The 14,699-nt window shown below is 26.2% G+C and overlaps 1 protein-coding gene across 4 annotated transcripts in view; it reads left to right on the plus strand.

The window, feature by feature from the left end:
• The window catches only part of LOC145181354 (voltage-dependent calcium channel type A subunit alpha-1-like), a 59,525-nt gene that overhangs the window by 39,494 nt on the left and 5,332 nt on the right, over positions 1-14,699 (plus strand). For all 4 annotated transcript variants that reach the window (XR_016456632.1, XR_016456631.1, XM_090101203.1 and 1 more), the window contains exons 24-34: positions 4,642-4,749; positions 5,599-5,651; positions 6,734-6,779; positions 6,888-6,988; positions 7,959-8,160; positions 8,271-8,435; positions 10,497-10,604; positions 13,228-13,311; positions 13,683-13,808; positions 14,031-14,096; positions 14,275-14,384. Coding sequence is in view for 2 of the 4 variants with exons in the window: in XM_090101203.1 (XP_089957329.1) it covers positions 4,642-4,749; positions 5,599-5,651; positions 6,734-6,779; positions 6,888-6,988; positions 7,959-8,160; positions 8,271-8,435; positions 10,497-10,604; positions 13,228-13,311; positions 13,683-13,808; positions 14,031-14,096; positions 14,275-14,384 (1,169 nt within the window). In the remaining 2 variants the exon portion in view is untranslated. The remainder of the gene's footprint in view (positions 1-4,641; positions 4,750-5,598; positions 5,652-6,733; positions 6,780-6,887; positions 6,989-7,958; positions 8,161-8,270; positions 8,436-10,496; positions 10,605-13,227; positions 13,312-13,682; positions 13,809-14,030; positions 14,097-14,274; positions 14,385-14,699) is intronic.

Below are 14,699 nucleotides of genomic sequence, written 5' to 3' on the forward strand. Positions count from 1 at the left end.
ATTCATTCTGCTTAACATTTTCTTTACAGTTTCTCAGGTGCTACTTAGCGTTTTAACTATATATGTGTGTTAAAAAGCTGTCAATTAGGTTGCTTACAAATCCAAAAGCTCATCAAATCCCAATATGTGTAATACTAGTGTAATGTTTGTACTATAATATTTTTCTAACTAATTTTCTATGCACTCCTGTGCATACCAGAGAATTGGTCACATTTGTGTACTATACACTCACCATTTTTATGCGAATAAACAAAGTTGTAAACTTGTATTGTTTTTATTCCACCTAAATGGTATTTTGGTGGTGCATTTCCATACACATTGTGAGTTTGTGAAGCATTAGTTGCAAAAAACCTTTTTCAAATTTTTGACAAGCTTATCTTGGCTTTAAAATGTCTGTTTTAAATGCAAAACATAATTCATTAAGGATAAATCTTTTTCCTAGTTATGATAGAATGGTTTTCTTTTGTTTTTCTAATTAGGCATTCAGACACTTCTAAGAAACTTGCTGTTTTTTAACATTTCCATGATTCTGGTGTTAATAGCTGTACTTTATGATGGTAACAGTCAGTAGCTGAAATTTTTAAAATTTTATTTCATACATTAGATTACAATCTTTGTTGGCCTGATTATTTGAACTGATGCTTACCATTTCTATTGTTAAAAAGGCTTTTTCAATACTACAAGCTAAAGAAACTTGTGACCCTGTCTATTATTTCTTAAAAGTTTCTTTTTAGAGCAAGCATTTTTCATTTTCTTGTATGACTTTTATAACCTTACTGATGAAACCCGAAGCTGTTCTACAAAATTATTAAACTTTTTTTCTCACATTTTGGCTCCTACTAAAATCGAGTTACTCATTTTATAAATTACTAACAATATCAATAATCTTATTCTAGCCTAATAAGTCTGATAACTGACAATAAATATTTTAATGATTGTTAAATTAATAATTGTCAAATTTGTCGTAAATATTTTCTCAAATTATTTGCTATAGGATTGTTCATGATACTAACATAGTTCTTATTAAGCTATATTCTTCTTTCAAATCTGCTAACCAATATATTTCTTTATTTAATTAAACCCTGTTTTATTTCCAATACCATATAATTATTAATATTATGGCAACTGCGATTTTTAAAATTTTTAGTAGATTTTGTATTCAACTTGGATATACTGTTGTTTGACTATATTTTGTACAAAAGCCCCATCTTTTTAGTTTATAGATACTATTTCATTTTTATCTTTTTGGTTTAATATTTCAAATTATGTTTAGAAAAATATGATTGCATTTTTTTCTGGTAATTTATAATAAAAAAAATACATAATCAAATAAAAACAATAGAAAATTTAGATCAAAGTGATTATGATAAATATGCAGTGAAAATGAAATCAAAACAGATGGCATAAGCAATCATATTTATTATGAATTAGAATAGAGCATTGTGGAAAGTTCAAATAAAGAAACTAACTTTACTGGTACTGATAATCTTATATTCAGATGATGTAAAATAAGTTCTCATAAGTTTAACACAAGTTTTCAGGGGCGGGAATCCACAACAACTTTATTCTATGTTTACACAGGATGATATTAGGTTGTAGTTAAAAACACAAATATTTTTAGTCTCCAACAGCTTGTTACTTCTATAGTTATAACACATGATATAAAAAAGTACTTAGGAGTTATTGTAATGATGTCATTAATCAAACTTCAACAATAATGCATGTGTTGGTCTAAAAGATGTTGTATACCATGTGTTGCTGAAACTATGGCTGTGAAAAAAGTTGAAAAAATTGAAAAGATTTTTTCATTATAATGATATTAAAACTTGTCTTTCAAAAGAACATTCTTAACATGACAAATTTTTCAAGATTTAATCTACTCCACAAGCAGAAAATCATTCTATTAATGGACAAATTTTACCTGCTAAAGGTAGATCATCATTATAGCAGTGCCTTTTAAACCTAATAGATGGAAGATAACAATTTGAGCTAGATATGGTGATTTTGTCATAGTGTATGATTTAGAAGTATACTGAAAGAAAGATAATTCAAGAATCAATTAAATTCCCAGCATATTGATGGATGAAAATGAAGTATATGGCCCTATATGGAGTTGTCAAGTGGTGTAAATTGCAAGGAGTTTTTTGGACAAGTATTTTTCATCTGTGAATTTAATGTTAAAGATAAATTATAGGTGATTGAAGCTACTTGAAAAGATAGGTGGTATAAAAAAGATAACAAATTTATTGAAATTAGCCAACCAAAAGTTATTAAAATATACAATGCTCATATGGAAGGTGTTATATAATATGCTTTTGGAGTCATACAGAGTAAAACAATGTAAAATTAGTTACTATATGCATCTATTTTACTATTGTACTGGTAAGACATGTACCAGTAAAAATCTGCGCGTGTTCTGATGTGGTGTTTACGGAAACCGTACATCATTTAAAATAGCTAATTGTTTTAAAATGTGATTGTATTAATGTTGTTCAAAATTTAAACAACTCTGTTATTAAAACAATTTGCTTTAATTGAAATGTCATCAAATCAAGATAAGAAGCAAGAAAAAGCTTTGCATTTTCTCGTTCAAAATCCTGGTGTATCAAACAAAACAATTTCTAAAGAGCTGCAGATTGCTTTGAGAACAGTGCAGAGCGTTGTGAAACGATTTAAGGACACTGGTACAATCATAAGAAAATCAGGAAGTGGAAGAAAAAAATGTTTTGTTAGACGAGATCTTGGTAAAAAGGTAAAAGATGCCTTAGACAGAAAACTGGAGATTTCTGTTCAAACATTAGCGAATAAATTTAAGACAAGTGCTTCCACTATACAAAGAGTAAAGAGAAATTGTGGTTATAAATCTTATAAAAAGAAAAAAGTTTCTCGTCGTGAAGAAAAGCAAGAAAATGTTGCAATTCAATGTTCAAAGCTGCTCTATAGAAATTATGTGCTAAAAAATCTTGTTTGATTATTGACGATGAAACTTATTGTGCTGCATATTTCCGATCTCTTCCAGGACACCAATATTATTCAGCAATTAATTGCAAGAAACTGAATTCCAATTATAAATGCATTGGAATGCAAAAATTCGCTAAAAAATTCTTAGTTTGGCAAGCAATTTGTGAATGTGGTGAAAGAAGCTCTTGTTTTGTGACTACGGGAACAATTAACACCAAATATACATAAAAGAATGCCTCAAGAAACATTTTTTGCCGTTTTTAAGAACACACACTACTCTGGGACAACTTTAAACTGGCTTAGAGAGCATAAAGTAGATTTCATTGAAAAACACTGCAATCCACCAAATAGTCCCGAACTACGTCCTATCGAAAGATATTGGGCTCTTGTCAAAAGAAAACTAAGGTTCAATGTAAAAGAACCCAAAAACACTAAAGACTTCAAAAATAAATGGATTAGAGCTACCAAGAAAGTCCAGCCGAAGACTGTGCAAAAGCTGATGTCGAGTGTAAAACGCAAACTGCGTGCGTTCTCACGTACACAACTTCACAAACTTTCTTAAGTGAAATTTAATGATATTAATATATGTACTTTCAAAATATATATAACATTCAATATCGAAATACAAAAGTTAAATATCCTTTATAATGCCTGCGCAGATTTTTTCTGGTACTTGTCTTATAAGTACAAATAACTGGTTATTTTATTGACAAAAGAGAACAGCAAAATATAACCAAAGTATCAGCTTTCTTTAATACAGTTTCAATCAAAAAGTGGTGATAGTCTTATTTAAGCTGAAATACTAACCATTAGTTTAAACATCAAATATTTGTTGTATTTCTTTGCAATTTCAAATAATATGCATTGATTATTTTAGTAAGCAGTTATTAATGTAAACCATCCTAAGTACCAAGGAATATTGATCCAATATGAACATAATATTGCGTTGATATTCCTTGATACTTAGGTTGTCTAAGATACCCAATATTGTGGCAATATCGGTTACTATTTAGGATTATATGTTATAGAAACTGTGTTTATTCCACTAACTTACAATAAAATTGTCTTTACAATGTTAAGTTTACATAATAGCTTTATAGTTATTTACTAAAGTCTTACAAATTATTGTCAATTTATTGTTTTGTAAAAAACCTTTTGATGGGCAGTGTTTTTCTGGAACATTAATTTGAAATAGCCTTGTAATGTTTTGTTTTTTAAAGCATCTTTTTGAATTATTTTTGAATGAAATTGAATAAGCAAGGCATTTTAATTTATTATTCATTTTTATATTCTTTTAACACAAAATTTTATCAGTAAATATACACTAACAAATTAATAAGCAATGAAGCTTTCAGCTGGTTCTATGAAGTTTAACAGACAAAAAAAAGATGAACAGAAATTTGTTGCCTATGTGATGCACCTGACGTGTAAATACACATTTATTAAAAAACAAACCATTTTATTTTAGAAGTATATTTTTTTATTATCAAAATGCAAATGCTAAACATAAAGCTTATTAAAATATTTGTAGCATCATGAGATACTCAGAGAACCACTTCTAGCTATTATAAAAGTATACTGCTTCATATAACTCATTCATGCTAAACCTAACTTATTTTAAATGAAATTGCTTAAGTATTAATAATTTTACTGTGTTGAACGTTTTATTTTTTTTTTTAGGCAGTGTTCCATTGTATGCTTTATTCCTTGAAAAATGTCATCAATATTTTGCTGATCACTTTCCAGTTTCTTTTCATTTTTGCTGTAATGGGTGTTCAACTATTCTCAGTAAGTCTGGCAAATTTAGATTAAGATAAAAATTAATGTTTCTGAATTATTTAAATTATTGTGGATAATACAATCTAATGAAGCAGTAAATACCATTAAGACAACAATTATAAATATATTATGTTTAAATGAAAATAACAGCTATATTAAATTTAATCCATAGAAAATTTTATGACTTTTTCCCACCATCTTACTTAGAATTGCTTTTATGTCTCCTAGACCTAAGCTTTTAAAACCAAGTAATTTTAAGAAAGCTTTATGACAGTAAAACGAGCTGCACAATCTAACAATTGTTTTTCATGATAAATTGTCTTCAAAACTATGCATGCAACAAAATAAAAAAGTGAAATTGCTCCCTTCACTAAAAGTAAATGAGGTATTTAATAAAGAAAAAAAAAGATGTTGTTTGCAATTATGTTATTTGGATGGAATTATATAACTATCTTTATTTTCTGTAAAGTGCTAAACTTCAACACAAATTATCTTGAAAAAATACTGATGCAGATTAGCCAGATTGTTACATAACACCATCCATTTGTTATGATTTCTAGAAGAAAAGATTTGTCTTCAAATCTATGCATATGCATCAAAGCAAAACTATGCATATTCATAACAACAAAACTATGCAATATGCACAGCATAATTTTTTTGCATCAAGCATAACAAATAATCTAATTCCAAACATCTTTTCTTTGTTTTAAAAAATCTTATCTATTTTTAGTGGTGGCAATTTAATATGGTAATAATAATTCAAAAATGAAAATAATTGATGGTTTGTTTTGATTTTATATACTTTTTTTATTGTTGTTTTTGTTTAATTAGTTTTAAATGAACTTTGTTTTAATTTAGGGAAAGTTTTTTTCCTGTAATGATTTATCTAAGGATCTAGAGGAGACTTGTCAGTTAGTAAATATTTTTTTTTTTCAATTCTATGAACAGTTATAATTTATTTTTATTTTACCTTCATATGTGTTGATTTAAAAAGGTTGCTCTTTTTAAATAACCACTTATTGCGGTATTATAAATAACCACTTATTAAATAACCACTTATTGCGGTAACATATTCTTGGTGTTGTTGATATAAGTAAACATAAATGCATTGAAAACATTTGTATATAACCATTATGTTGTGTAACATGAACATTCATAAAGCAGTGCAGTATTTAGTTGAACAATTCACTCAACCATTTGTTGCTTTTATCTTTATTTTAGATTGTAAATAGAATCTTTTATTACAAAAAATTTAATAACAACTAATAATATAATACTCCAAAAAATTTGATTACAAATATTTTTAACATATTACATCTTCCTAATTTTACATGCCATTTAATCTTGCCTGCCTTTTTTTCTGTCCTAAAAAAGCATATTTCCTTCCCTTTTGTTACAGTTTACCATTTTATTGATTTAGGTAAAGAAGTTATTTTATGATTATGTTTTAAATGATATTACTTCATTTGTTTAATAAATTATATCAAACAATATAATTTCCAATTAAATGAAATAAATCATTATAAATGAAACAACTGAATACAGAAATCTCTTTTGTTTGAGCTCTTTTTATATTTGTAAATAAATAATGACAAAAATTAATAGTAAAAGTAAATTTTAAAACATTTTAGTTTTTCAAGCTTAATTAGAGTACGAGGGTTTGTTTTTCTCAACTATCTGTAATTGTTTAACCTAGCTCTTTTCATAATTTTAAGTACAGTACATACTAGTGTATAAGTCAACAAGGTCAGTAAATTAACCATATTAAAATCATTCTTATTTTGAAAAAAAATCTTCACTGAGTCTTTAATTCATGGGTTTATGAGTTGAGGTCAGTTTTTTGACCCCTTTTAAATCTATTCTTAAAATCTTCAATTATAAAGTAGTATATATGGTAATTTAATAGCTATAAAGTGATAAATTAGCTAAATTCTGATTATCTTTTGATTCATAGATTCTTTTCAAAAGTTATGTTTTTTGCATAATTTTTTAGGGGTCATTATATTGAATTTAAAGATAATAACTTCAATGAACCAAAGGTAATTTTTAAACTTTTCAGAATTTATTTCTGCTGTAAGCCAGCAAAAAATATCTACAAATTTTAGTAATCTTTATTATCAGCTCATTTTAAGATATTTTTATTTCAGAATGAAAACCGAATATGGAAGAACAGTGATTTTAACTTCAATAATGTATTCCAAGCTTTAATTACACTATTCACTTCCTCTACTGGTGAAGGGTGGCCAAAGTATGTTGCTCTTTTGCTAATAGAGTCATTTTATAATTTTTATTCTTTTGTATTCAGAAGTATACCTTTAAATGTTCTCATTTAAGTAAACTGATCATTAAGATTTTTTAAACTGAGGATTCAGTGCTGAGGAATCATTGAGAACATGTCAATACTTACCTTCTAAAGAATGTTACTTGAATGTTTACTGAATGTTTATTGAATTAACTGCCAAATAACATTTACAAAGTATCTTAAATTATATTTAGTTTGCACTTTTGTATATGTGAACAGACTTTTCTTATAGGTATAATTTTGTTCTCATGAAATTATGTCAATCAGAAAAAAGTAAAGGAAGTGTAACATTAAAAAAGGATACACTTTGTGTATTTATATACATATTGCAGGGTTCTCAACAAAAACAATGTACACAAATGTTCAAAAAATGCATGGGAGTGACTTGGTGAAAAATTAAGCAATATAGGCAGTATGACATATTTAGAAAGGAGAGACATTGTTTGATTAATGCCAGAAGTTAGAAAAGTTTGATTTCAACATTTATTCTTCAATTGTAACACCTAATAATAGAGTATTAATTAAAACATAATTCAGCTAAACAAACATTTTAGCTATGAAGTACTGATTGCAATTAAAATCAGTTTTTTCATAGCATGCTTTAAATGTGAAAATGAAGTTATTCTCCAAACATTACAAGTATTATTTTTTTACAGAAGATTAATTTAAAAAGTGTGTGATTAGTTAAATTTTGTTTATGGTTTAATTGATGATAGGAGGACTTGAATATGTTAATGAATAAAAAAAAAACTTGTTTTGAAAACTATAAGTTGTGAATTTTATGGTATTAAATTGAGTTTGGCTTACAAGAAACTTAAGATATTTTACATGCTTTTGAAAATTGAATATTCAAAAATTAATAAAAATATTTATCTGAATTTAGCTGTAGTTATTAATTACAATGCTTCTTTTTTAGTGTAATGTTTACTGCAATTGACAGCACAGGTTATGATAAAGGCCCATTATTAAATAACCAGATTCAAGTATCATTGTTCTTTGTCTCCTTTGTTGTTGTTTTCACCTTTTTCTTTTTAAATATCTTTGTTGCTCTTATCATACTAACATTCCAAGAGCAAGGGGAATCTGAGGAAGGTGATTGTGAACTTGATAGAAACCAGGTAATAGTTTTTTTTCATGTTTTCAGATTTTAAAAGTTCTATTGCAATTCTTTATATTATTTTACATTATTTCAGATAAACAGTTCTAAACTTAATTTCATTAAATTTAGCGTGGATGTTTACAAATTGCAATGGAATCTAAACCAGGAGAACGATTTATGCCAGAAAATCCTAACAGCTTACAATACAAGTTGTGGCTTTTTGTTGATTCTGTTCCATTTGAGTACTTTATAATGCTGCTAATATGTGGAAACACATTTATACTTATGCTGAAGGTATTTTTAAAAGTGTTTTTTTGATTTTCTATTATCTTGCTATATAAGCATTTGTTGTAGGTAAACACATAAAGGTAATTAAATTTTTTTACCATATTTACCAAAATTTAACCTGCCATTTAAGGGATGGAAATATTTTCAGTTTTGACCTATTTTATTGGTTATATGACAGTTCCAATAAAATATTGTCTGATAGCAAATACATTTCTCTTCAACTACTGTGATCTTGCAGTTCAATATTTACTTATAAAAAATACCAAATAGTGTAATTTAAAAAATACCTGTAAAAATTTTTTAATTGAAAACAAAATGTTAATGATAACATCTTTATCAATTAATATTAATTTGTTTCACTAAGGTGATTTGCATAATGGAGCCTAAAATGCTGCTCACTGATTCCTTTGTATAACTTGCCTGTATTATTAAAAAATCGGAAGAAGCTTTGTGTAGAGTATTTTCAATTAGAAAAAATAGATTAAGGTGGCACTCATGATGGCTAAAGAGAAGTTTACAACCTCTTTGATGATTTCTTTGTACAACTGTTTATTAAGTGAGGTTAGAGTGTTGAATCTAACCAAGAAAAATATTGCTTTTCTTAGTTTTTGTTTTCCATCATTTGATTGTCTTCTTGTGGTGAAGATTGTAATTTTTTCTAATTGTGAAGTTATCTATAGAAATGATTTAACAAGCATACAGAATAAGTGTCCTTTTGGATTATTTTTGTGATGAGCAGGAAGAGTGATTTCATGAGGAGATTAAAAAAATGGAGAAAGATACAGAGGGAAATGTGTGGTTAAAAAAATTATCAGGGAAGAACTTGGAGGTATAATACAGAGGGAAATGTGGGGTTAAAAAAATCCTGGTCCATTGTTTGGAGCTTTGAGTTAGTGTTTAGTGGTGAAAAGACCAATTTTGTTGATATGAGTTTATCAATGGTTGGATGGGCTGGACAATTATCAACTAATAAAACAGTTTTTCATTCTTCCCTCAGAAAAAAATTTATTCCTAAAATTGTGTGCCAACTGGCTGCAAGTGTGGTTGGGCAGGTGTTTTACATTTTAAAAGCATTTGGACAATTTGGCTTTGCCAAAGACAAATATTGGCAATTTCTTCCAATTTGGTTTCCTCCCATGGTGCTACCATTTTACTAATGCATGCATTGGCTTCACAGAAACTGTTTTGAAAATCTTCTTTCATTTCTTCTAACAATCTAACCAACTAACCAACCATCTGAAGCATAAAAACCACCATCATTTAATTTTACAGCAAATTCCATGGCTTTAGCTTTGAGAATTAAAGCAGAGTCAGTGATATTTCTGCTACAAAAATGGCTTGATATAAGTTTGCTAATGACCCTTTCCTCAAACACTGAAGTTTTGGGTTGTTTCTTTTCTCCACAGCATCAAAGATTTTTTTTCTTTTTTCAACAAAGTGGATATGGTGTTCTTTGGTATCATGCTTTAAAGCAATCTTTGACCACCTTATACTTCATCCAGAGCATTGTGTTTGACTTCAACAGTTTTTGTATTCAACTTTTTTCTTGTGTTCATCATTTTATTTCATTATTTCATCATTTTATTTCATTATTTCATCATTTTATTTCATTATTCAAATTTGAGTTAAAAAAGCAAGTGTTCATGCTATACATTTAAAAGAAAACATTTGTAAAAAAATTGACAATACAATGACTTCTTTATTATTCTGTATTAAAGTTATGTCTAACAGCTTATTATCTGTATGAAAAATTTGAGTTATCCAAAGATATTTGCTCAAAGGGAATGAAAAAATGGTTCAACTTAACTAAGCTTTTGCTTAAGTAAGGAAGATGGTGCTTTTTCAAGAACAAATAACTTTGAGTGCATTTTGTGTTTAGATGAATTTAAAGCAAAAATGGATAAATGTACTTCCCCATATAAGGATACTTTTGTTAAACAATTTCAATTTTTATGAAAAACAATAGCCTAAAAAAAAATCTTTTACTTAAAGTTTTACTTAAATTTAATTACAATTGCATATATTTTTATACTATACATTTCTTATGTTTTTATGTTTAAAATTTAGTTTTATGATCAACCTAAATCTTATGGTGCTTTTTTGGATGTTGTCAATATAGTGTTCACATTTCTATTCACTGCAGAATTCTTTCTCAAGTTATTTGCACTTAGACAAGTAAATTATTTAAAAACATGATATATGTGTGTGTGTGTCCAGAAAGTTTATACAAGGGTAAATTTTTTATGATATCAGTTAAGTTTTTTGATGTCAAAACAAAAAGTTTTTAAAATTCTTTAAGTAACCTTTATTAAACTTTAACTAATTAAAAAAATTTGTGATGGAATTTTAGAAATTTATATCAAAAAATATAAGAGCAACATATAACTTTGATTGGTTTTACAAAAACTAGCAATTTAGATGAAGAGAATTAACTTATATTTAAAATAGCCTACTTTTGCTTTTATGCATAATTGGATGCAATGAGGCATGGATTCAATAAATCTCATGCAATAATCTATTGAAAATTCTGTCCAAATCTGTAATAACTGTTGTTTAAGATTTTAAATTAAAATTATCTTACATTTATTAAGTTTTTTGTCAATTGAGTTTTGAGCTACGATTGGCTCTTCTGGTATATATATATATATATATATATATATATATATATATATATATATATATATATATATATATATATATATATATATATATATATATATATATATATATATATATATATATATATGTATATATATATGTATATATATATGTATATATATATGAAGACCACACTGGAAAAACGATCAAGCTACATTTTAATTGTTTTGAGTAAATTAGATTTTAAACTTCAAAACACCATAGCTCACACCATAGCTCACTTATTTGCTAAGTTAAATATCTGTGTAATTTGATCGGTTTTCTAGTTATATAGTCAATTATTATATAGTTAAACTGCAGCCAAATATAACAGGGGGAAAAACCCAAAATAAGCAAAAATGTAGCTTGATTGTTTTTCCAGTGTGGTCTTCATACATATATATATATATATATATATATATATATATATATATATATATATATATATATATATATATATATATATATATATATATATATATATATATATATATATATATATATATATATATATATTGCTGAGATCTGGACCTTTGTGAGAAATACATCCCATATTCCAGGCAAGCCTCTGCTTCCTTGTAATCTTGGTATAGCATAGTGAAATAAATACTTCTCATATTTTTATCTTTTAACATAACTTTTCTTTTGTGGTTTAGAACCTCAAAATTAGCCTCATCACTAAAAGTTACATAAGACCATTTTTCAATTGAACAGTTGATTCTTTCTCAGCACCATTGTTTTAGGTAATCTTTAATGGTCAATAGTGTTTTTAATGGTGATGTATATCATTTTAGAGTAACACTTTTCTCACTTTTTATTTGTGAATTGTAACATTCTTTAAGGAATCATTGATTTCTCTGGTTAACATGAATGAATGCTTATCCTAGGATTTGATCAGACCATGTAAAAAACGACATTTTTGTCTCTTTCAGTTAACTTTGAAGGCCTATCAGATCTTAGAGAATCTTTGACAGTCTCAGTTTTTTTAAACTTTTTTAATTTTTTTGAATGCAGCCCTCTGAAACACTATTTTTGCTATAGCAACATTAGATTGTTTTACTTGTTTCTTTAAACCAACAATTTTTTATTTAAGCTTCTCAGGGATACTTTTCTTTTCAATTTGGTCAAAATTTTACTAAATCAGATTTAGCATTATTTCAAAATTTATTTAGTATTTCATGGAAACTTTTTTGATTTGTATTATATAAATAATAAATAACAAATGTTATCATTTTTAGAGAAGGAAGTCGGATATATTAAGTAAATTAAAAATGACACAATTCAGTTAAACTTAATGGCCATTTATTCACAGGTAAAAAATTGGTAATTAATTGATTAGTTATCAATACAAGAGTGTCATGCACTAAAAAGGTGTCAATAATTAAATTCTAACTCGAGTTAATAAAAAAAAGATTTTAAAAAAAGTCTTTTGTTTTGACAAATTTATCACCAAAAAACTAGGCCACTATCGTAAAAAATTTTATATAAACTTTATATATATAAAAAGCATGAAAATGGTTATAATGTTTAATTTCATTCCAAGGTCAGCATATGCGTATGCATATATATATATACATACATACATACATACATACATACATACATACATACATACATACATACATACATACATACATACATACATACATACATACATACATACATACATACATACATACATACATACATACATACATACATACATACATACATACATACATACATACATACATACATACATACATACATACATACATACATACATACATACATACATACATACATACATACATACATACATACATACATACATACATACATACATACATACATACATACATATGTATATATGTATATATGTATATATGTATATATGTGTATATATATATATATATATATATATATATATATATATATATATATATATATATATGCTGACCTTGGAATATATATATAGACACATAAATACATATATATTGTGTGTATTTTTATATTCATACATTTTATTGTTAAGTTTTGTGTATATATTATGTATTAGTTATTCTAATTTTTTTTTTGTTATGACCAGAGGAATTTTTTAATTGCATTTATGACTAAATCACATAAGAAAAACTGCTAACAAACATACAAGTTCAATTATATGTTAAGCTTAATTTTTTAGAACTATTTTCGAGATGGATGGAATGTTTTTGATTTTATTATTGTTTTGGGAAGTGTTCTTGATTTTCTATTTTCAAAAACAATAGTAAGTTATTTACATTACATTAACTATATACATAAGTATATACATAAGTATATATATATATATATATATATATATATATATATATATATATATATATATATATATATATATATATATATATATATATATATATATATGTAGGTGATTTTTGGATGACTCATATTTATTAAAAGATCTTTTGATAACATTTTTAAAATTAGATTATCATTGTTATATTATTTAACACTTTACATTATAAATCAATTTATTTGAAAATCAAAAGTAGTTATTGTAATTAAGTAATTGTTATTTTTATTTCCACCTTTAGAGTTATGTAAGCTTTTAAGATGTTTGATTATAAGTATAGTGCAAATTCTTGACTTCTCTTTAAGAGTGGTCAGGCTATACCTTTTGATCCAAGTTTGTTCAGATTATTTCGTGCTGCTCGACTCATAAAGTTGTTAAGAAGAGGCTACACAATACGTATTCTACTTTGGACATTCTTGCAATCTTTCAAAGTATCTTCCTTTTTAAATTTATTTGAATTTTAAAGTGATAGTAATCTTTAATAATTACTTGGACCAGCAACCGCTACTTTTTTTATTTCATTGTATGTATGTATGTATGTATGTATGTATGTATGTATGTATGTATGTATGTATGTATGTATGTATGTATGTATGTATGTATGTAATGTATTTATTGTTATACATTATTGTATTCTTTATTTAATTTTTCAGGCTTTACCTTATGTTGCAATGCTTATTTTTCTGCTGTTTTTTATTTATGCTATTATTGGAATGCAGGTATTAAAAAGTTAATTGGAATTTATTTTAAAAAGTATTACTTATCGTTAATTTTTGATGCTCTTTCTTCTATCATTATCTAATTACTTAGAAATGTTCTTAAAAAAGTTTTCATAGTTTTAGTTATCAATTTTAAACAAATCATTCATTTAATAAGATATTAAAGTTTTATCTTTAGATGTTTGCACTGATATCGCTGGAGAATGAAGATCAAGGTGGACCTTGGAATGAAATCAACCATTATAACCATTTTCGTGCCTTTTTTCCTGCCATGCAAGTATTGTTTAGGTAAAAAAGCTATTGCATCTTATGTCCTTTAAAAGGTTTTTATTGTATTAAGCACATACAAAAAAAAAGCATAGAATTCTATTTTCTAGTTTTTTGATCATTTAAAAAGGGCAGTATCATATTATGTATAGTCTTTACTCCAACATAGTTTTACCTAACCAGGTTACATGAGCTGTTTGTTTTGTAACATAACTTTTTTAAAATGTATAAATGTCGAAGCGGATACTTAAACGTCTTAAACAGATATTTTTGACATTTTAAATTAAGACTGCATGTGTTTTCTGGTTGCTAACAGTTAATTACCATATTTTATGT

This window comes from Hydra viridissima, unplaced genomic scaffold (assembly GCF_058129835.1).
Source record: "Hydra viridissima isolate aposymbiotic clone 2 unplaced genomic scaffold, HvirCarnegie_v1 scaffold_10, whole genome shotgun sequence".
NCBI classification, from domain to species: domain Eukaryota; kingdom Metazoa; phylum Cnidaria; class Hydrozoa; order Anthoathecata; family Hydridae; genus Hydra; species Hydra viridissima.